The 22,341-nt window shown below is 37.5% G+C and overlaps 1 protein-coding gene across 2 annotated transcripts; it reads left to right on the top strand.

Moving 5' to 3' along the window:
• Window positions 1–4,461: 4,461 nt before the first annotated feature.
• PROK2 (prokineticin 2) lies at window positions 4,462–21,245 on the top strand. 2 transcript variants are annotated; one of them, XM_087923687.1, is made up of 3 exons: window positions 4,462–5,069; window positions 17,405–17,530; window positions 18,983–21,245. In XM_087923687.1, exons 1-3 carry the CDS (start codon window positions 4,683–4,685, stop codon window positions 19,106–19,108), a joined length of 639 nt encoding a protein of 212 aa, XP_087779813.1. In that variant the 5' UTR covers window positions 4,462–4,682; the 3' UTR covers window positions 19,109–21,245. The 2 variants fall into 2 exon arrangements, with proteins under 2 accessions (XP_087779813.1, XP_026578202.1); XM_026722417.2 differs by having other exon boundaries at window positions 4,462–4,907; window positions 18,983–21,244.
• The last annotated feature ends 1,096 nt before the right edge of the window (window positions 21,246–22,341 follow it).

The following is a 22,341-nucleotide window of genomic DNA, read 5'->3' as shown; positions in this document are numbered from 1 at the left end:
CTGTGACCAGAGACCACACTTTTCTCTCCCACTTCCCGAGTACATTTATGAAGTTTCCTCATCCATTTGGTGTATCACAGTTAGGTTTGTTGCACACTACACCCAGTAATGGTTCACAGAATACTTTTCAGAGAAAGGAACTTCCCTTTGTTTCCGGGTTCTCTAAAGTTGCTTAAAAAAAATAACTATGACATTATTATAGCAGAATAACTATAATTCTCTTTTGTAGAGAGAAAATTGCTGGTTTGAAATCTGACTTTTTAAAATTACTTTTTTCTTTCCTTGAGCTTCCTACATTTCCCTGTGCTTAAGAAAACCTCTAGTGTATTCCTCTCATCTTTTTTTAGTTACCTGAAACAGAAAGATTTCACTCTCTTTAGGTATTTTCTACCATAGCTATAGACTAGGTTAAAAGCGAACATCTGCTATAACATCTACAGGTGACACCTCAATTAATCCTTAAAAGTCTTCTGCAACATGTCCATTTTAATTAACTTGTGAAAGGATCTTGTTTCCAGAGGGTGAATATAGTCCAAGTCCAGAGCCATTACTGGTAAATAATGTTTATCATGCTCAACCTCTGTGACTTCCAGAAAATGGACTCCAACAAGCAGTTTTGCCCAGGATGACTTTCCACAGCAGCCCTCATGAATTTTAGTCGATATGTAAATTTGAGATTGAAGCTGCTTATTGTGTGATTTAATTTTTCACTCAGTTTTTAAACCTAGCCCTATTTTTTAGTTCTAAAGTGCAGGACTATATCTTACATTTATGACAACAAATGGGGTTTCTTAAATAGAATGCAATGAAGATAATTTAAAAACATTATTCTTTAATGTTGGAAAGACATTGCAAGTCTGAATTATTGATATTTCACTTTCTGCTCATGAATTCTCTATCAATATAATAGAAAAACTGTTCAATACTGTAGTATTCCAGGTGGTAACAGTGTAATGATGGATTTAAATATTGGGCCAGGTAACCTTTTCTTTATGTAATATAATATGTTCTTATTTTCCTTTTTTCTTTGTTTTTATGGGCTTTTTTATTGAACAGTACATTAAAGCAATAAAAGAAAAGGAGTAGATCAAAGCCAAGATTCTCAAAAAAAAAATTGCTTCTCCTAACAGACTGATACGGTACGAAATAAATTCATATGAGAAACTATTGCACTACTAAAATAAGTTTAACTATGTAACCCCAAATGACTCTTGGCAGCTTCACAAAATTTAAAGAATTTCCGTTCTATCAGGAAGTGAAACACAAGGATCCATAGAGCAACAACCATCCAAAGAAACAAGATCACCTTTCCACATTACCTCCTCCATCAATTTTAATCCAAAGTTCACATTTTAAGGGAAAGCCATAATTTTAAGGAGCACTTAAAAGTAAATGGTGGGGGGAAGGAATGAATGTCCAACAGGATGCTAATCAAAAGGGCAAGTGCAGTGATGGAGAAGGTCCTGCTAAATGTCATTGCTTAATCAATTAGACATGAAGCCAATTGTTTGGACAGCACAGGGTGAGTGGACATTATATGAGCCACTACAATTCTCTGTTGCTCGAAAAGAGAATGATAAAATTATAGGAAGGTAGATTTCAGGTGAACATTGAGGAAAACTTCCTAAGATTATTGCAGTAAAAGCAATAACTGAGGAAAATTCTGACTTTGCTGCATGAGTTCCTGCACTGAGCAGAGTTGAATTTATTGGGTCTCTCCCCTCCTCCACCACAGTAGCATTTTATCAGTGATCTAAACAGGCAGGAAGTGGGTGAGCATTCAGAATTGGTTTTCTAAACTGAAACAAGAGAAACATGAAAATAATATAATTTTCATACCAAAATACATACATGTTTCACTTAAAGGGAAAGCCACACTAAATTAAAATTTTCATTCTTAGCCAAGTTCTTGTATGGGACAACTGAACTATGATACCATTTCCTCAGAAATGTATATATTTTAAAAATATTGCTTACAGTATGTTTATTAAATTATGTAATGAATATAAATTGGCCACCATTCAGAACAATAGTATAAGAGAAACAATGCTGTAGAAGTGCAAGAATTCCTGCAAGGCCCTTTTATTCCTGCAGTAAATTATTTCCACGTACATCCCTTTGAAATGACCTCGGTATTTTTAAGATTAAAATTATGATTGAGTCAAGCATTAATGACTGAGACTTTAATTTTGAGTGTCAAATTGTTAGATCATAAACATCTAATAGTAAACTTATAAGAAAGTAATGCCAGACATGATTTTAAAAAGAAACAAGGATTGTCTTTTCAAATGAATGAAAAGCTGCCTCTGATAAACCATGAGATTATTTTAAAAATCATGTATATGTGTGTTGGAGGAATAGAGGATGTCTTTGCAGTCTGAATTTAGAAAAAGCTAAGAAAATACATCTGTGCAAAATATATCAAACAAAAAAGAGATTTTTTTAAATGAATCTGCAGTTTGAAAAACAGGACTGACACACAAATAAAAAACCGCTCACAGATCTTAGCCTTTATCCTTCAAATATCTATTTTAGAACACATATTTGTTTTCAACTTTTCAATTCTGCAGTATTTTTTTCATTGTACAAATGAAAGTTCAAATAAATTTTGAACTTGAATAAAGTTCAAAAACTTTATTCAACCTAGCAATATTCAAACTTGAAACCTTGCCCCCTCTTGTCCCGTCATCTCCTGACAATCTAGTCTTCTACCTAAACCTGATGTTCCCAGGCCATAAGTGAAACTAATAGTTTTGCGTTATATTGGGTTTCAAGTAGCATGAAACCAAGGCTCTTCTACACAACTTCATAATGTCCGAATAGTATCATTCTTGCTCAAAGAGTATCTGAGAGGTCAGGTGACCTGCTGTGGATGTGATCAGAGGTAAAATTTGCGAGTTTTGAAAGGCGTAAACCTGTTCCTGATGGTCCTAAATAAGGCCCTGGTGCAGCCATTGTCCTTTACATTCCTTCATGCTGTAGAACAGAGGTCTCTAAACTTGGCAACTCTAAGACTCGTGCACTTCAACTCCCAGAATTCCTTCAATTCTGGGAATTGAAGCCCACAAGTCTTAAAGTTGTCAAGTTTGGAGACCTCTGCATTAGAATAACTGAATAACAGAATTGGAAGGGACCTTGGAGATCTTCTAATCCAACCCCCATACTACTTCAGACAAATAATTGTCCAATCTCTTCTTAAAAACCTCCAGTGATGAAGTGCTCACAACTTCTGAAGGCAGGTCATTCTACTGATTAATTGTTCTAACTATCAGGAAATTTCTCCTTATTTCTAGGTTTTCTCCGTGATTAGTTTCCATCCATTGCTTCTTGTTTTGCCTTCAGGTGCTTTGGAGAGTACATTTGCCCCCTCTTCTTTGTGGCGGCCCTTAGGTATTGGAGGACTGCTATCACATCACCCCTTCTTTCCATTAAACTGGCTATGTTGAGTGATTTTTGTGACCTTCGACATTGTCTCCTCTTTCCATGTTTCACACCAATTTTCTACCATACTTAGAATGAAGGCCAGGAGAAGAGAAGAGAGTCCCACTACTTCATTTCAGGAAGAAATCTTATATCAGTGCTATTTCTTTATAATATGCTAAAAGAGTAGATCTTCAAAGTTCCATAGGGGAGAAGAGGCTTTTTTGTATTATTCTGCTTTAACAGTATCCTGAAACATATTTAGGGATATAGAATATTTGGTAACCATTTTTCTCTCAGGACTCCTTTCCATTTTAAAAAATTATGGAGGACCCCCTTTTGTTTGTATGGGCTATATTTATCATATGAAATACTAAAATCGATGCATTCACTGTTGCTACTGCTGAGTGGTGGTACTTTAATATTGTATTATTTTTTCAATGTAGGCTGGCAAATAATTTATATTTCATGGACCCTGACTGGATCTTGGGGGATCCCTAGGGATCCTACAACCATACTTTAAGAAACACTGACATAGATCTTTCTACCTATTTTCAACATAATGAGAGATTTTCTAGTGGAAAATCTGCTGCTTATGTATCCAATTCAATATTGCTAGGTGCCTTATCTTGCTTGGTGTCTGGTGTTATCTCTCCATTTATTTATTTCCTATTATTTTAACTTGGGGAACACCCAGAAGGGATATGAGAATAAGGGGCAGAGCAGATTCTAAAAACAGTTGCAAGGAATTTGTCCCAAACTACTGTACTAAAAGATGCTTAACAGTGTGAGAAATTTGAGTAGTGCCCCTCATACTCACACCAAGTAGGGTACATATCTTACACCACCAGATTCTGTCTCTTTTTTATTTGCATGCCTTAATTGGCCATGAAATTACCTCTCAGCCAGATGATGACTGCCTAATGAGATCTGCATGTATGTTTCTGAGTGCTTTACCGTGTCACTGTGATTGTTGTTCCCTTGGCTAAGACTACAGCTCCTGTTGTAAAAGCTTTCCCTAAGGGAACTCACATCGCCCTGAAACCCTTTCCATGATCGCCTTCAGCCTCTCCTTAGTTCCCAGGAATTGCGTTGCTCTTCTCTGTATCCAGCCGCGGGTACCTCCTCTATATGGTGAGGTGCGCTTTCGTATTTCAGCTCGCGCTTTCGTATGGATTGGCGTGTATGGATTCCGGTCCCTCTCCCCGACGGCACAGCAGCGTTGCCGGGGTAGCTCGAGAAGTGACTCATCTTGCTTCTGAATGGCAGCCCGGGGCTTTAAAACGGCTCCGGCGACCGCAGCTCAAGCTCTGCTCTTCTTCCCGTTGCTGCTGTCCGGAGGGGCAGAGCTGCCGACGCAGCCTCGGGACAGACATAACATAACAAAAACAAACAAAAAAATACCGGAGGACGCCATGAAGAGCCTGCCCTGCCTTCCCTTCCTCTTTCTGCTCTTCTGCTCGGGGGACTCGGCGGTCATCACTGGGGTGAGAGCCGGGCGCCAGCCCTTCTCGCAGGCATTTTTGGGCAAGAAGGACTGGGCGGACTCGTCTTCCGATGGTTTTAGTCGGCGGGAAGACGGAACGCCGCCTCCGTCCCATCTGAGGCTGCAGTCCATTTTGGCGGGAAAATTGAAGATTGTCCCGAAGGTTGGCATCGCGCTGAGCCCAGAGGGCAGGCAGAGCAAGTAGGAAGAAGCAAGGCGCGCTTATGATGGCCCTCTCTATAATAATAATAATAATAATAATAATAATAATAATAATAATAATAATAATAATAATAATAATAATAATAATAATAATAATAAGTCGTTGGAAGGGTTTGGCGGGGGGAGGGTAGAGGAAAGGACCAGGGCTGCGGGTCTTGGGCTGGTTTTGCGTTTTGTGTGTGTGTAGGTGGGGTGGGGGGAAATTAGGGAGTAGATACGAATTGTCAAGGCTGGTTGCAGAGGCGGGGGCATTAGTTCAAGAGCCTTGGGGATTTTTCAGGCGGCGGGAACAGGAGAGGCGGGTGCCTGTCCTTGAGCCTGAAGGGAGTCTCATTGAATATCTGCCAAGGGCCAGACTGTTCGTCCTTGAGGCTTTGTTAACAGGTGCATACTGGGGAGGAGGGGGCTCTGATGACATGTCTTTTGGGGTGGGAGGAGGCACGTGCTCGTAGCAGCCTCCCTTAGTTGCTGCGAAAACTTCCAAGCGCGGCTCTCCCCGCGGCTGTTTCCGCGTTGCCTTTAAAAGACCCTTGCTGCCACCGGCGATTGGATCTGGTCTGTTTCGAGGACTTTTTTCTTATGGGGAAAAGTTTGAAGCTCGTTGCTTTCCCCTTCCTTACTTAATTCGTGATGCGTGTCTAATATAGAGGCTTGAAAGTAACAGTATGACAGAGTTGGAAGGGACCTTGCAGGTCTTCTAGCTATTAAGTTCACCCCTGCTCAAATGTTATGTAGAGACACTAAATGTCTGTGGATGTCTATTTAGAAATTTATAATTGTCTGTTTAGAGCTGAAGAAGTTTCTTGGATAAGAAGCAAAACGTCTTCAAAGAACAAAACCAGAAAGTTCAGTTGCCTCTTGAAAAAGCACCTTGAGATATAGAAACACTATAACATTTCAGAAAAACACTTGTCTTATCTCTTCTTTGAAACCTCCAGTGTTGCAGCATTCACAACTTCTGGAGGCAAACCGATTGTGCTAACTAAATTAAATAAATAAATTAGCTTCAGGATGTACTGTAAACATTTAGGGTCTTTCTCAACCATTGAGTTGTCCTGCTTTCTAGCCATCCTTGACTCAGCAGAAAACCATAAAAGGTGCTGCCCTAGTCCTGATCCTTATACTAAACTGGGTCTGTTGCTGCAGTTTCTAATCCTTGCAGCTATCAGAAACCATCCAAGATAACAAGTGACAAAGACTAAGAGATTATACGTATATGCCTTCAGGATGCCCTTCTTCAGGGTTGCAATAAGTGCAAAATTTATATCAAATGCATCTCACTTACAGAGCAACTCTGTGCAGGCTTAACATCAGTTACAGGAAAGGAGTACATATTTAAGGCTGTCTAATTTGTAGAATGGGATGTAGGTAACACTGTGGGAATGTTGCCAGTATATGTTTGTATGTGCTTAGATTCAGCTAAAAATATGTTTTTAGCTAATGCAAATGTGCAAAGGAACATGGCTTATTTCCAAAAAAAACACTGGAATGGCAACAAAGTGAATTTGCTTCCCTGCCATACTGTACTGCAAAATTCCTTTCTGAGATAATAATAATAAAAATAGATTTTACTTCTTCTGTTTTTCAGATTCTCCCACTCCCCATGCACCTAAATTCAATTCTGCGAACTTTTCAAAATGTTGTGAACTTCCCAAAGGCTTTGTTAAAATGGTTCAGATTTCCTTGCCAATTTGTGTATCATTCTGTGAAAAACTGCAAAAGGAAAGCAAAAGTCTGGGCATAATTTTAAAAGACTTTTCATTGCCATTCATTCATCAGTGTATAGAGTCTTGATAACAGACAGGTTTTATGAATGTGTCATATTTCACTGCAATATGAAAACTAGGCTACAGTTCCAAAAATTTCCCAGATTTCTCCTTGGCTAAAGATTCTGTTATTCCTAACATTATAAATATTACATAGTATTTAAGCCCCATAACTGCTTTAGGGAAGAATTATGTGCCTTGTATATTTTTAAATTTTTAGACGTTCACTGTGCACAGTTTTTCAGTCTCCTGCCTCCTGTGCCATTTGCTTGTTAAACCATGAAGATACTAACAACATGGAGATTTTACATGTAGCAGTATTTCTGGTGGCATAGATCACTAGCCTGTTGTGTAGCATTAATGAAATTAAGACATCCATACACCCTATTCTATATACAGGCAGTCCTTAACTTACAACTGTTTAATGAGGGTCCAAAGTTATGAGGGTATTGAAAAGGATGATTTCCAACTTGTAAAGCACTTCTGACCATTGTAAAATGTCACATCACCGCACATCCATGATCACAATTCATGTCCTTGGCAACTAGCTCACATTTATGACTGGTGTCCCATAAATATGTGATCATGTCTTGCTAATTTTTGCCAATTTCCAGCAAAACAGTGGCAAAAAATACCATTTGTGAGGGTTGTTTGTACTTATAACCATGTGATTCATTAAATCACCACGATTCATTTTATGACTGCTATAAAAATTGTGATAAAGTCACATGATGATTTACAACCACAAAGACTTAAAATTGAAATTTCGGTGTTAATGTAAGTTGAGGACTGCCTCTAGATTCCTCCCATCTTAATTTATTTATATCCCACCTATATTCCTTTTACAAATAATTCAGGGGATAAATATATCCAACATACTTTCTTCCTCTTATTTCCCCAACAACAACCCTGAGAGGTAGGTTGGGCAGAGAGACAGTGATTGGCCCAAAGTCACCTAGCTGGCTTTCATAAGGCAGATTTGAACTCACAGTCTTCTGCTTTCTAACCTGGTGCCTTAACTATTAATCCAGACTGGCTATCTTATTCCCTATTATATTGAAGTAGGGATGCATTTTTTCTAAACCTTAGTCCAGGAACTGAGATCTTGTCGTGGTTAGAAGCATTAAATAGGCGGGAGGAAAGATGATAGCTACAGAGCAAAGCAAAAGCTATTTGGAAAAAAAAAACAGTAGTTCCATCTCAAACACATTTCCTAAATTACCACAGTCCAGTTCTTCTGTAAGAAAGAGATCCAATGATAAAATGTTGCCAAGAGGAAATTTCGGACTTGGGATTAGAATGTGTCTAAAACTATAGGAAAGTAAATATCATTGGCTTATTAATGAAAGAGCAGTAGAAATGTCTATAACTTTCTAGCAGTATTTCTGTTTGTACAAATATATATTTTTGTTTCTGAAATTTATTTTCATTACAGAAAACAGAATTAGAATAGAATTCTTTATTGACCAAGTGTGATTGGACACACAAGGAATTTGTCTTGGTGCAAAAGCTCTCAGTGTAATAAAAGAAAAGATCCATTCGTCAAAAGTCAAGAATCATAAGATACAACATTTAATAATAGTCATAGGGTACAATAAGCAACCAAATCCTACTAGGAAACAGTCAAAATAGAGATAAGGATACAAGCGACAAAGTTACAGTCACAAGTGGGAGGGGATGGGTGATGAGAAATGAGAAGGTAGTAGTAGTGCAGACTTTATAAATAGTTGGACAGTATTGAGGAAATTATTTATTTAGCAAAGTGATGGCTTTCTAGTTGTTCTGGTATGCAGTGCTCTATAGCAGTGCCCCCCAACCTTTTTTGTGCCACAGCCCGGTACCGGCATCACAAAATGATCAGTGGTCCAGTACTGGCATCAGCATGCATGACGAGGCAAGGTGAGCCGAGCGACCGGCCAGCCAGCCGTCCCCCGCTTCTCCCCGCCATCTTCAACTCCTCCTTTGTACCTTTGTCGATGGGCTTTGCTTCAGGACGGTCACTCGGCTCGCCTTGCTTTGGGTGCTGAAAGAATCCTCATGCCTTAGTTTCATTCAAAGCCCCCCCCCCTTCAATGAAACTAAGGCGCGAGGATTCCTTCAGGACCCAAACGCCGCTTTCCAACTGGAAAAGCTCACCCGGAAGCACTTTCTCGTCAAACAAGATGGCGGCGCCCAGCGAACCGGCGGCCCGGTAGGAAATGTGGTTGGGGACCCCTGCTCTATAGCATCATTTTGAGGGAAGGAATTGAAACAGTTTATGTCTGGGATGTGAGGGGTCTGTAAATATTTTCACAGCCTTCTTTTTGACTTGTGCAGTATACAGGTCCTTGATGGAAGGCAGGTTGGTAGTAATTGTGTTGTTGTTTTTTTTGCAGTCCTAATTACTGAAGTCTGTCTTGTTAGGTTGCAGAACCAGGCCAGACAGTTATAGAGGTGCAGATGACAAACTCAATAATTCCTCTGTAGAACTGTATCAGCAGCTCCTTGGGCAGTTTGAGCTTTCTGAGTTGGCACAGAAAGAACATTCTTTGTTGTGCTTTTTTGATGATGTTTTTGATGTTAGGTGTCCATTTTAGATCATGTGATATAATAGAACCTTGAAATTTGAAGGCCTCTACTGTTGATACTGTGTTGTCTAGTATTGTAAGAGGTGATAGTATGAGAGGGTTTCTTCTAAAATCTACCACCATTTCTACGGTTTTGAGTGTGTTCAGTTCCAGATTGTTCCAGTTACACCACAAGGCAAGTTATACAACCTCCTGTCTGTATACAGATTCATCACTGTCTCAAATGAGACCAATCACTGTTGTGTCATCTGCAAACTTCAGTATTTTAACAGATGGATCTTTTGAGATGCAGTCATTGGTATATAGGGAGAAGAAAAGTGGAGAAAGCACACAGCCTTGGGGGATGGGCTGTGCTAATTGTGCAGGTATCAGATGTGATTCTGCCTAGCTTCACCTGCTACTTCCTGTCTGTTAGGAAGCTTATGATCCACTTACAAGTGTGTTCAGGTACCACTAGCTGGATTAGTTTAGTTAGAAGAATGTCTGGAATGATGGTATTGAATGCTGAACTGAAGTCTACAAAGAAGCCCCTTGCGTAGGTATTTGGAGATTCAAGGTGTTGAAGGATGTAGTGCAAAGAAGACTGGCAAAGATGATTAGGGGCCTGGAGGCTAAAACATATGAAGAACGGTTACAAGAACTGGGCATTACTAGTCTAGTGAAAAGAAAGATCGGGGTGACATGATAGCAGTGGATGGAAACTGATCATGGAGAGATTTTACCTAGAAATAAGAACTTCTCTGACGGTGAAAACAATAAACTAATGGAACAGCTTGTCTTCAGAAGTTGTGGGTGCTTCATCACTGGAGGCTTTCAAGAAGAAACTAGACAGCCACTTGTCAGAAATGGTATAGGGTCTCTGTCAGAAGTCTTGAGCCAAATTTCCAAAACTTCAAAAGGAATTATTGAGAGTTAACATGTCCAGCACTGCCTGGATGTCGCCAACTCTAGAGACACATAATTCATTGTCACCCTTGACCCTGGTTGTTCCCCCCGGCCCCCACCCGGGTGTATCATAATTCATAATTTCCAATGAGACACAACCATAGCCAAGAGTCATCCATCATGTTCTCCAGTTAGAATTTTGTGCAGCAGAAATTTCAGTCACCTAGTTACTATCTTTGAAAACTATTTATGGAATGCATTTTCCATTTCCAAGCTGCCGCAGTGCTTTCAAACCCCTTTCCCCCCCTCCCTTTCTGTTGGCAATTCTAAAAAGACCATAGAAATATTTTATGAGTTGACAGTCTCCTGCTTGAACAGGGAGTTGGACTACTAGATGACCTACAAGGTCCCTTCCAACTCTCTTATTGTAAGTCTTCTAAGTCTAAGTTAACCATGGGAAATAGGTTTTTGTGTGTATGTGTGCACGCACACCTTTTAGTCAGTATAGGTTGGACGGTCTGTGCAATCTATACTTTTCTTCTGCAAGACTTTAGAAGTGATTTGTCACTGCCTTCTAGGGCTGAAAAAGTGACTGGTCTAGGATCACCCAGCTGCTTTTGCACCTAAGGTGTGACTAGAACTCACAGTCTCCCAGTTTCTATCCCAGTAGTTTAACCATTGCAACAACCAACTCTAAAATATCCATTATTCTGCCATAAAATCTGCTGTGTACTTAATGAAGCAAACATAGTACATAAACTAATATCTGGGGGTGTTAAATTCTTAATGCTTATCCAATTAATCTATAACCTAAACAGAATGAAGGAGTTGTTTCTGGTATTTTCTGACAGGAAGATACTTTTAAAAGTGTTAATTCAGTGATTGAAACCTGTCTTGTTTTCCTTTTTCCTGCTGCCAGTCTCAGAAAGAAACTTTATGTGTATGTATGTCTATATGTGTGAACAACAACTACTAATTACTCTTGTCATTAAATGCACTGCTTGCGGCATTCTGAGTATTATAAAGATTTAATAGTAAATTGTTTGGATTGGGAATTCAGCACCTAGACTTTAAACACTTTTCTCTCTCTACTATTAAACTGAGTGAACTGTCTACTTCATTTTTTAAAAAAATCTGTTTATTGGATTTTTATTCCATTATAGTTGTACAATGTTTATTATGACTAATTGCACCAAATGAGGAGTTTTGTCTGAGTGTCAGATGAAAACAGATCTTCTCTTCCTCACATACTGAGAGCCATTCTCTGACCTAGTGCCTGAGATTCAGAAGATCCTAACCCTCTTGGCCTTTCAGACAGCCATTAAGACCTGGTTCTTTGGGGGCAAACCTTAGTGAAGCCCAACTGTGACTTGTTTTTGAAATTCTCAGTTATGATGTGATGGTTTTTTTTAATTGTATTTTATACTGCTACATATTGGGGTATAAATTATGATTATTTTTTATGTTTATTAGAGTTACTTGTTTAAGATTTGAGACTGTATAAAATGTCCACAATAAATACATTTAAAATGGAGGTAAGATTCTGTACAACTTTAAATCTTGGGGAGGAGGGGAAAACCTCTTTATATGTTATACCAGGGGTCTTCAAACTTGACAATTTTAAGACTTGTGGACTTCAACTCCCAGAATTCCTCTTCCAGTCATGTTAGCTCAGGAATTCTGGGAGTTGAAGTCCACAAGTCTTAAACTTGCCAAGTTTGAAGGCCCTTGTGTTATACTGTTGGGTGATATATTTTAAAACAATAATAGTTGTTAAAACAAGTAGTTGTTATAAGCTCCTGTATTCCCCTTCACTTTATCCCCACAACATTCCTATGAGCATGTTGGACTGTGAGAAAAAGCCCGTATCAAAGTCCTGCAGTGAGTTTCCATGGCTGAGGGTGGACTGCCCAGGCCTAGTTTAGCATCTTGACCAATGCATCAGGAAGGAAGCTTGTTCCTGTGACACCAAATTCATTAGATTCTGCTGAAGTTTGGCATCTGCATAATACAAAGCATGTTTTCATTTATCCGGGAGAAAAAGGGAGAACTCTGAAATTATTTCAGTCCTGAATGAGTATCTCCAGGCTTCATTTCTGATCTCCTAGAGCCCTGGGATGCAACTGTACTGCTATAATAGCAGTCATGCCACAAAGAAATTGGGAGAAGGGCTTTGATCATCGACATAGAATAACATGTCGAGTGGAAAGGAAGAAGCACTACTGAATTCTGTGACAAATCTGGGTTCTTGGGGTAGCTGAAAAGAGATTTATTTATTGAAAAGATGAGTTTGTCTCTTACATTTCTATTGCTCACTTCAACAATCACTTACTACATTCAAGAAGTGTTAGTATTCTTTGAGATCAGTTTTTCTATATACAATCCAATATAGCTCCTTGAAATTTGGCAAGGATATTCCCCACCAGAGAGGATACTGGACCCACATTCTCTGCCAAGAAAATAAAGAAATAATAGCTTGAATACTCCGACAGCATTTCTATGGAAATGAGTCCGTCTGCTCCCCTTCTAACATTCTAGCATATTTTGAACATTTAATACCATTTTTATGAAGAAGAAAAAAGAAGTTGCCTCATTCATGTTTTACCCAGTGATAGGATTCAAGCATTTGTTCTACTGGTTCTGTAGGCATGGCTTGGTGGGCGTGGCTTGGCTTGATAGGCATGGTAAGGATACTGCAAAATCCCATTCCCTCCGCACCCCACTAACCTGCTTTCCAGCTCCATTCTCCTATGCAGGGCAACAAAAGAAGACCCAGCCGACTAACTGGAACTCGGGAGATAGAGAATAGATGGGGGTGGGGCCAGTCAGGTGGGATTTGCCAGTTCTCCGAACTTAAAATTTCTGCTACCAGTTCTCCAGAATTGGTCAGAACCTGCTGAATACCATCTCTGGTTTTGCCCATATTGGCTCAAGGAACTACATTGAAGACAGGCAACCTCTGGTCAGCAGTGATTTGAATCAGATTGTGTCCTTTCGGCAGCTCCTGTATGTGGTTACATGAGGCAAATCAAACTACATGCTGCCTGGCCCACAACAGACCACTGAATTTCTCTTTCAACCAAAAATAGTGTAGTACTTCATGTACTTGCAAAATATCCTAGAAGAACTTCACTTTTTGGTTCATCATGAACTTACAAACACCAGTGAATTGAAACATCTATAAATTTTAGACATCTGAAACATGAATGTGTGATAATTGAATTAAAATGTTGATAAGAAGGTAATGACTTGACAAGGAAAGCTTTTGGAAGCTGAATTAGGATTTTTTACCCACATTGATATATGAATTGATCTAATTTTTTGTCTTAATTTTCTGGTTAGTATTTTAACTGAAGTTTTTAATGAATATAGTAAAAGCTAATACAAGTTTATATTGCTATGTTTAATAAACAGCAAAAACTAATACAAACTAAAGAAAAACAAAAATAAAAGTTCAGAAGATACAGAAAAATGAAAAAGAAAAAGAAAGGTAGAAGACAGCAAAGACAATACTGTAATGAAGTGGCTTTGAACATTCATGACACATCAAGCATAAGCTAATATACTTTCACTCTCTTTTAAAGTTGCAAATTTTTAAAAAAAGCCTTCCCTTCTCCCTTTTTATTTTTTATCTAATTTTTATCTATATGAAACCCAGAAATCATATTTTCAATCCCAGTTCAGCAAAAGGTCCAGAAATATCAATAGTTTATCCCTGTTCAAGTAGCCCAAATGTATATGTCTTTTTTGCTCTACATAATCTTGATCATTAAAATCATTCTAATGATATTGCAGGATTTGATTTTTCATCATATTTTTGCATTTAAAAGGAGTCTTCAAACCTTTCAGCTACTTTGTAAGTCCCATAAGGAAGCATTGTCTAGGATTTCTTACCACAGCTGTTCCATGTCCAGATCCTTTTCTTGATTTCTCTTTTGTATACACATTTTGGTAATTGCAGTTTCTTCCATGTGTTTGAATTCTATAATGTTTATGTAGGTAAACATTTGTAAAAATTTTCTCATCATGTTCTAAAAGTCTATCTATTGAAATATGTATTGGTTATTAATATATTTTCAGTCCATGTTTCAAAACTCTTTAAGAAAAATTTAGAGCTGGCTTAACCATTTTAACTCTTTCCGCCTCATCCTTTAGTTTTTTATTAGGTCCATTTGCAACCTTCAGTTTCTAATAGGGTTTTAGTTCAGTTTCAGTCATTTCCCACAAGTATATTATTAAATTATCTACTTGTTTTTTTTAAAAAAAAAAACTTACCATAAAAATAACCAATATTCATCTTCCAATCTGTTTTAAACTTTCTTAAATCAAAATCTCCCTTTTTTGCTTTTGTCAATTGTATATTATTTTACAATACAATTTAAACAATTGTATATTATTTTAAATTTCTGCTTAAAATGTATTAAATCCAAATAAAGTAATAGTCGACAGGTGTCATATTAAGCTCACTATTTTGAAGGTCTCTAATATCTATAAAGTTATTAAACTGAACTTTTCTGAATGTGATTAGAAAGTAAGTTTAGCTGGTTTAGGGTCCTTCTAAAACATGCTGTCACTGGTGAGACCTCAGATATCATCTCCCTCAGCCTCTGGTGCCCAGAACCATGGGAGACTGCTATTTTACAGTCTCCTTACAAGGAACTACCATTCAGAGCGCTCATTGGGCAATTTCCCAATCTTTCCTCTTCCAGAGAGATTCAAAGGAGCCAGTCTACTTGCCAGCCTTTCATTCTTTATAGCATTTGTCTACAAAATTTATTTCTGAAATGTAATATTATTATGTGGAGAATCTGGACTGTTTTTTCTTCAGACAACAACTATTTAATAAATACATGTGATGCTATCAATTTTATTGCTGAAATTACATAGTTGTGGAGTAGAATATAGTGTAATTATATTCATAATGAAACCCTCTAAACAGAACATTTGTTTTAATGTGCATTAATGTGTCCCTCAGCACCATTATCAGCTCATGAAGTCATTCCACTTATTTATTATGCCATTGTGGAAAAACCTTATAATATTTAGTAATCTTAAAACCTGAAATAAAAGAGAAGCCAAAATAAGTGCAGTAATATAACAGTGTAGTCCTCAATAATTCAAATCATTTCATATTTGCCAATATCAAATCTGTTCCTAGAGTTCCCTGGAAACATTTTATTAAATAAATTAAAGCAATACTTTGTCTCTCAAAATGTTAATATCATTTTTACTCATATCTATAAAATTACTTGTGCTGGTTCTCCATTTTCAATTTGCCTTTCATTGCCTTTTATGTCTATATTTCCAACTTTATTAAAACTGTTTAGTTTTTATATCTATTAAAGAACATATGTGTTTCACGTAAATCCATTCAGTTGATTGTTAAAAGTGAGACAGAAGGAACCTGTGATTTATCTGAAACAGCATCTAACAGAGTCATTGAGAAGGGAGGGAGGGAGGGAGGAGAGGAGGAGGAGGATAAAGAGGAGAAAGAAAAAGAAAGAAAAGAAAGAATAATCCTTGATTCCAAAAACAAAACATTCTCCTGCCTTCGGCATTTTTCCTCTTCTTTTTCTTTGCAAAGGGCCAGGCTGGGTGTCCCTTGTAAGTTCAATAGTTAAGAAATTTCAGGTTCACTTATCTGGCTTAAAACCATCAAGAATACATTCCTAGAAGAGGCTAAATTTTAATCTTGTGCCCATGGGGGTGCTGAAAATGGCTGTATGTATTATTTGTTCAGTGCCACCCTAGCTTGGAACAGTTGCTCAATGAATGGTGAAAAGAACACAGACACTGTTTTGGCAGTCTGGCTAAATTATCAGACCTTCCACACAAAATGCACACTGAAGTTCTTCAGAGAGATAGGGAAAGATGAGCAATTCTCCAGTCAATCCTTTTGTAATGATAGAAGACAAAAATGCTTCAGACAATCCCTCCATCACATGAAGATAAAGGAGGCAGAAGAGGAAGCATATTCAGACTTGCATAATTCTATTACTATAGCTGTTCTAATAAAAATAGTTTTAGGCCTATAGGGTGTCTGTTTCTTAATTTAGTCTACCTTATGGAGCTGACATAAGATAGCTGAGGGCTACCTCTTTTAGGGGAACCCTATCTGTTTTCCACTTAGGGTAGTCTTCATCTAATTTTTATGTTAGGGAGTCAAATGTATTTATTTGAAATATATGCCTGGAGGATGCTAGATAGAGAATTTTTTTCTCAAAGTGAAGAATCCTGAAAAGTGAATTTCTTGGTCCACCATCAATAGGTGGCGCAGAGCATCTATGATCCTGACACATTCCTTCAATGACAAGCAGGTACCAAGGGAAACTGTGGCTCACTCTGTTAGAGAAGCAGCAACTTTTACAGCATTAGATGTAGGGTTCCTCTAGAACAGAGGTCCCCAACCCCCGGTCCGAGGACTGGCCCAGGTCTGCAACATGACAGAAACTAATCCGCACAAACAAGTGACGTGTCAGGGTTCCAAATAACAGCCCAAATGGAATCAAAACTCCAAGGACAGAGGCTTCCTCAAAGTACAGAGTTATTAGAAATGTCATATTGGCACAGCTGGTGAAAAACCGACTTTGAAGTCCCCTGGGTTTTCTCCACCCAATTCAAAGTCCAAAGCGCTCCCTTCCCATTACACACAACCATCACAGGCCCCAATTAGGTCACACTCTCCCTCCTGGGTGACTTCCCTCCAGGCCTCTCCAGGTGCTGGTGGGAATGTCCTTGGTTCCCAGAAGAATGAATGTTATTTTGGCTACACATTCCCCTCAGCTATCTCTACTCCCTCATCCATGGGATGCAGGCAGCATGTGAAACCTCTCTCCATGGAACTGGTCCTTGGTGCCCAAAAGGTTGGGGCTACTGCTCTAGAAGATATAACTCAAATTATTTCAGTAGTTGCTTGCTCAGTTTTATATCTCTGATTTGATTTTTTTTTTTGTAAGCAACATCTCTCTTATAGATGTATGAGCAAATGGAATAGCCTGAGATCGTTTGATTGTTTCTTTTATATATCTAATGCTATATATCTGTGTATTGCATTAAAGGCTTGTGACAGAGATCTGCAATGTGGTGGAGGCATGTGCTGTGCTGTTAGTCTCTGGATCCAAAGTCTTCGAATTTGCACACCAATGGGCATCTTTGGAGAAGACTGTCATCCTTTAAGTCATAAAGTTAGTCTATTATGTAATATTCTAGTTCTTGTATAATGTTAAATATAGAAAAAAATTAATAGAAATATTAGCAATAAACCAAACTGTATAAAATAATATTCTTTCTACAAAAGTTAAGAAAGTTTTTTATCATTATTCCTATTATACGATATCCTTATAAAAGATCTAAGGTGAACTAGTATTTTGCATTCTAGAACTTAATCAGCATGTTATTATCTGCTTTTACTTTATCTTGTCTCATTTAACCATTTTTTTTAAAGAGAAAGACCAACTATTAGGATATTTAGGCCCTTATGTTCTTCTAGACAGAGAAGATTATTTAAAAATCACATTTGAAACACACATTTCTTTGATCTGGGGCAAGCAACATAGTATCTTTCAGATGGATTTGAATTTGAACTCAACCAAGACAAAATGGGAGATGTGATCACAAACATCTGGAAGGAATCAGGTCATCTATTCCTTATATTGGGGTACTTCTTTTAAATTGAGTGCTTTCATTTCTATTGGGCTCCTAATTGCCACCTTTCTGAACTGAATTATGATGGTTACAATGACTAAAGTTCCTCTTATAATACCTAAAGATATCCAGTGTTAGCTAAATAATTTTACATAGAATGTGATGTAAAAGGATGTTAAACAAATATTTTTATTTTTATTTCAAAAACTTCCTTTAACTTCTAAGTTAAAGTTGAATCCAGACTGTTAGTTGCACAATCCCCATTGAAATAAGTGGGAACAAAAACCACAAAGTTGTAGCATAAATTTCAGTGGATCAATTGTCCTTTTAACTTAAGCTTTTTAATTTTTAATTTGATTTAAACTTCTGAAATTTCTGAATGTGTTACAGTTGCACCTCCAGAATTCACATTCTTAGAGCAGAAGATTGGAAAAGGCACCATTATATCATGAATGTATTTATTAACTGATAGATTTAAACACATTTACATATCCTATTTATTGCCTGTTATGCAGACAGAATAATTTCTTTTTTGTATTTACTGGTTCATTCCTCCTTATTAATCATGATTATTTACTACAATTTGTTTTCTAGTACATCCAGTATCGCTTCTTTAAGGAGACAGAGAAAATGATAAAATATTTGTAACTAACAGAAGTATCTTGCTATCTACCAAAGACACTCACAACTTGGGTAACCAACTTATAATGTGTAGTTGGTTGAAGCTATTGAAATGCTTTATCTAGCAAACTGCCACGTGGGAGTTAGCTAATATTTGAACTGATTCTTCAAAGCTGATGCTTTCATAATGTAACCATGCTATGGAAATAGTTAATATTGCCATATGCTACAAAGAAGATAGAATAACTGATATGGCATATCTATGAAACAGCTCGAAGTGTGGAAAGTACATTAATGGGCACTGAATCAAAACATTGCTCAGTTTTGGGGGGAGTCACTCTATGTCTTAACTCTAAAATATTTCTTTCCAGGTTCCATTTTGGGGAAGAAGAATGCATCACAGCTGTCCCTGTGAACCTAACTTGGCTTGTGTCCAGATTTCTCCAAGCAAATACAAATGTTTACCAGAGTTCAAAAATGATGACATCTATTTTTAGCAGAAGGATGATGAAGAATTATGTATCATTGCATATTTCATGAATGAAGACCCCCATTTGTTACTGTGATGACATTGTTTCACAGAAGAAATTTAGAGTATACTTTCTAGCCTTATTATTAAGATACTATACTTAAGATCAGCCCAAGAGTTTTTGTTAGATAAGTACAGTTTCTTTATATTTGTATCCGCTCAAATAAGGATGGGCTGAGGTAGGCCTGTATAATATGAGCGATGCTAGCTGGAATACAGCCCATCATCTATGCTTGGCAGACCAAGGAGACCCAATTCATTTTTCTGGGTACAAAAATATTATTGGCAATGTCATAAAAATAGGCAAATTGGGCCACAAGTAGAGCACACCTAGAAAAAAGTCATATTATTGTCGAATTGTCTTCCCATTAAAATACTCTAATCAGTCACCCAGTCCATTCAGTATCCAGTATCATCAAATCATTTTTTTAATTGGAGGGTTTTCTTTAGCCTGCCAAACTGAAATGAACACATCAATGTTACTGATTACAGGAAAAAAAAATAAAAAGCAAAGAAATCTTCACATCCAATTCCTGGTGGATTTGCACTAGCAAGTTTGGAAAGAAAACAAGCATTTTTTCTATTAGAAGCTCTGGTCTTTTAGGGAAAAATAACATGAAATTCTTTGTATTGATATCAGTGAGAAATAATTAATTTATATTAGCTCCGTAAATAGGATGGATACAATGCTGGTAAAGGTGTGTGTCAGATTGTGTATATACGTGTTTATGTTGCTGCACTTTGGAGGTACAGTTAGAATGCCTATTTCCTATTTGGGAATGTTGGTTTATACTGGACAACATGCGCCCCATTGGATTATTATTTTAGAGATACTTCCTTACCTGAATCAAGAAAGAATGACCATGGGTGGGCAAAAAACCAATGGGAGCAGGAGCAACTTTCAACTTCCTGCTGGCTCCCCCAATGAGTTTTCTTGTGGGAAACTGGCAGAGAGCATTCCCTTCCCTTCTCCCTTTCCCCTTCTCCATCATTATCTTCCTTCTCTTTCTCCCACCCCTTCTTCCTTCCCTTCCACTGTTTTTTCTATGCTTCCATCCTTTCTTCTCTCCCTCCTTCCTCTTTCCTTCCCTGCCTCATTCCTGCCTTACTTTCATTCTGTCATTATTTTTCTTCCTTCTTTCTCTCTCTCAAATTCCTGCCAACTTTCCCATTTACTTTGCTTGTGGGAAGCTTGCAGGGAGAAAGTCAGTGGACAAGCCAGTAGGAAGTTACAAGTCCGAGAACATCAGGCAGGTAAGTGGGGGAAGGAGGGAGGGAGGAAGGAAAAGGGATGCATGAGAGGTGCCACGTGGTTTGGGAGGGGTTGGGTGTACATCACAGGTAACACATGGCATAAGGATGGGTGGCATAGTCTAAGAAAGGTATCTTGTTGAGAGGTATCATGTGGGTTGTGCTGAAGGGGGTGGGGGCAATGCAGATCAAGAAGAATGAGTGGATCATAGGGATGTGTAAGAGATGCTGCACAGTCAAGTAGGGCATGCAAGGGGTTGTAGAGGGAAGAAGAATGTGAGAATGGTGCAGGGGTGTGTGTGAGAGGTGCCGTATCAGTTGGGGATAGCATGCAAGGCGGTGGCATGAGTTAGGAAGTGTGCCTGAGATTGCTTGGAAGATCACAAGAAGCATCATGCAAGTTAGGGACAACACTCAGAGGGCAGTGTAGGTTGGGAAGGGTGCACAAGAAATGCCAAATTGGGGAGCAGTACAGTCAGGAAGGGCATATGGGGGTGCACAAAAATGCTGTGTGAGTCAGGGAAGGCACACAATGGGAGCAGGTCAGATTATGGGAGTGCAGGTGTAGCAACAGACAATAGCATTGAAGCAGCCACAACTTCTTCAAATTTCATTCTTAAGCAACAGTTGCTTAAGATATTTCAATTACAAATTTGCTGTACTAAGTATGCTTTTCTTTAAAAATAGACAACATGTTGCTTTTGGTTGAAACAAAATTGTTAAAACCAATAATCTGCACCGCAGAACTTAAATTTTGGAAGAATCATTTAAAATAAAATCATATAATGAAAATGAGGAAAAGAATTATCTAGTATAAATAGAACCTGAAATCCGGTTTCCTGTTATATTTCTTAAAATCTGAAAATCTTTTGAAGCCTCTGACTTCATATGTAAATACTGATATGCAAAGGTTTCTGTATCAGAATAATAAAATTAAAATATTTTGTTGAGGTCTGCATTGTTATTTTTACATATAGTTTTTATCTTGTAAAAGTTGTCATTCACCAACATATTCAGAAAACATTCTAAAAACATGTAGGTGCTAAGGAATTCACAAGGTTTAACACAAAAAAAAGTTTAGCTTAAAATATGGCCTATTAAATTTAAGATGTTTTTCCAATTTTTCCAATATATGAAAATTCTGAATATATTATAAAGCTTCATAGATAAGTTAACAATAATCAGAAAAATCATAAACATATTCATTTAGAAATAAATCTGATTGAGTATGAGTAAATGTTGGGTGTTGAGAACTTCCTTACCATATTTTGTTTCTGCATTTTCTTTGTTTAGAGAGATAAGATCTGTTAAGTATTTCAAAAAAATATGAACTATAAAAGTGAAACAGAATTACACATATATTTGACAGTATATAGGCAAACAGTAAGTAAGTAGCTAAAGCCAGATATTTGCTATTTTAAGTGAGGCTACTAAAAACTGCATAGTCAATATAAGCTTACTCTAAATGGATAGTAAAGCATTGGATGTATCACATCAGAATATCTTGCTTGCATTAAAGTAGCATTGTCAGGGAAAATCTAGCTTAATCCTTCCAACTAACATGTACATTATTAGGAAATTCAGAGAAATCTTAATGCCAGATTTGATTCACTCTGAACTAATTAAAAAAAACAGTGTAGGAATAATCATAACATGGTTCTGATTAGCTAGTAAATTTGAAGATGTGACCAAATTATTTCTACTAACAGGGTAAAGAACCTTTATTGCTCTATTCCTAGAAATTGATTTTAGATAAAAGAAAATACCCAAATATAATCATGCATTTGTTGAAGGAAAAACATTTCTTAGCTCCCCAAATGTACTCTGCTTTACTAGCTAAATGGTTAAAATTCTTGCAAAACAGATTTGGAGAAAATGAAAGGTAGAGGAAATGCATAAGCTTAAATCTGCTTAGGTTTATAAGAAAGCTAAATGTTTCAGAGAATGTCT

The sequence above is a fragment of the Pseudonaja textilis genome, chromosome 2 (genome assembly GCF_049901715.1).
Source record: "Pseudonaja textilis isolate UNSWEBS1 chromosome 2, rPseTex1.2, whole genome shotgun sequence".
NCBI lineage: Eukaryota > Metazoa > Chordata > Lepidosauria > Squamata > Elapidae > Pseudonaja > Pseudonaja textilis.
The sequence above is the reverse complement of the archived record's forward strand: the minus strand, read 5'-3'. Positions and strand labels throughout refer to the sequence as shown.

Excerpts from the sequence above, each read along its gene's own strand:
- PROK2 (XM_087923687.1), top strand. The coding sequence starts at position 4,683 with ATGGCAGCCCGGGGCTTTAAAACGGCTCCGGCGACCGCAGCTCAAGCT. Across the intron at positions 5,070-17,404 it reads AATTGAAGATTGTCCCGAAG|GCTTGTGACAGAGATCTGCA; the intron begins GTTGGCATCGCG and ends ATTGCATTAAAG. Across the intron at positions 17,531-18,982 it reads GTCATCCTTTAAGTCATAAA|GTTCCATTTTGGGGAAGAAG; the intron begins GTTAGTCTATTA and ends ATTTCTTTCCAG.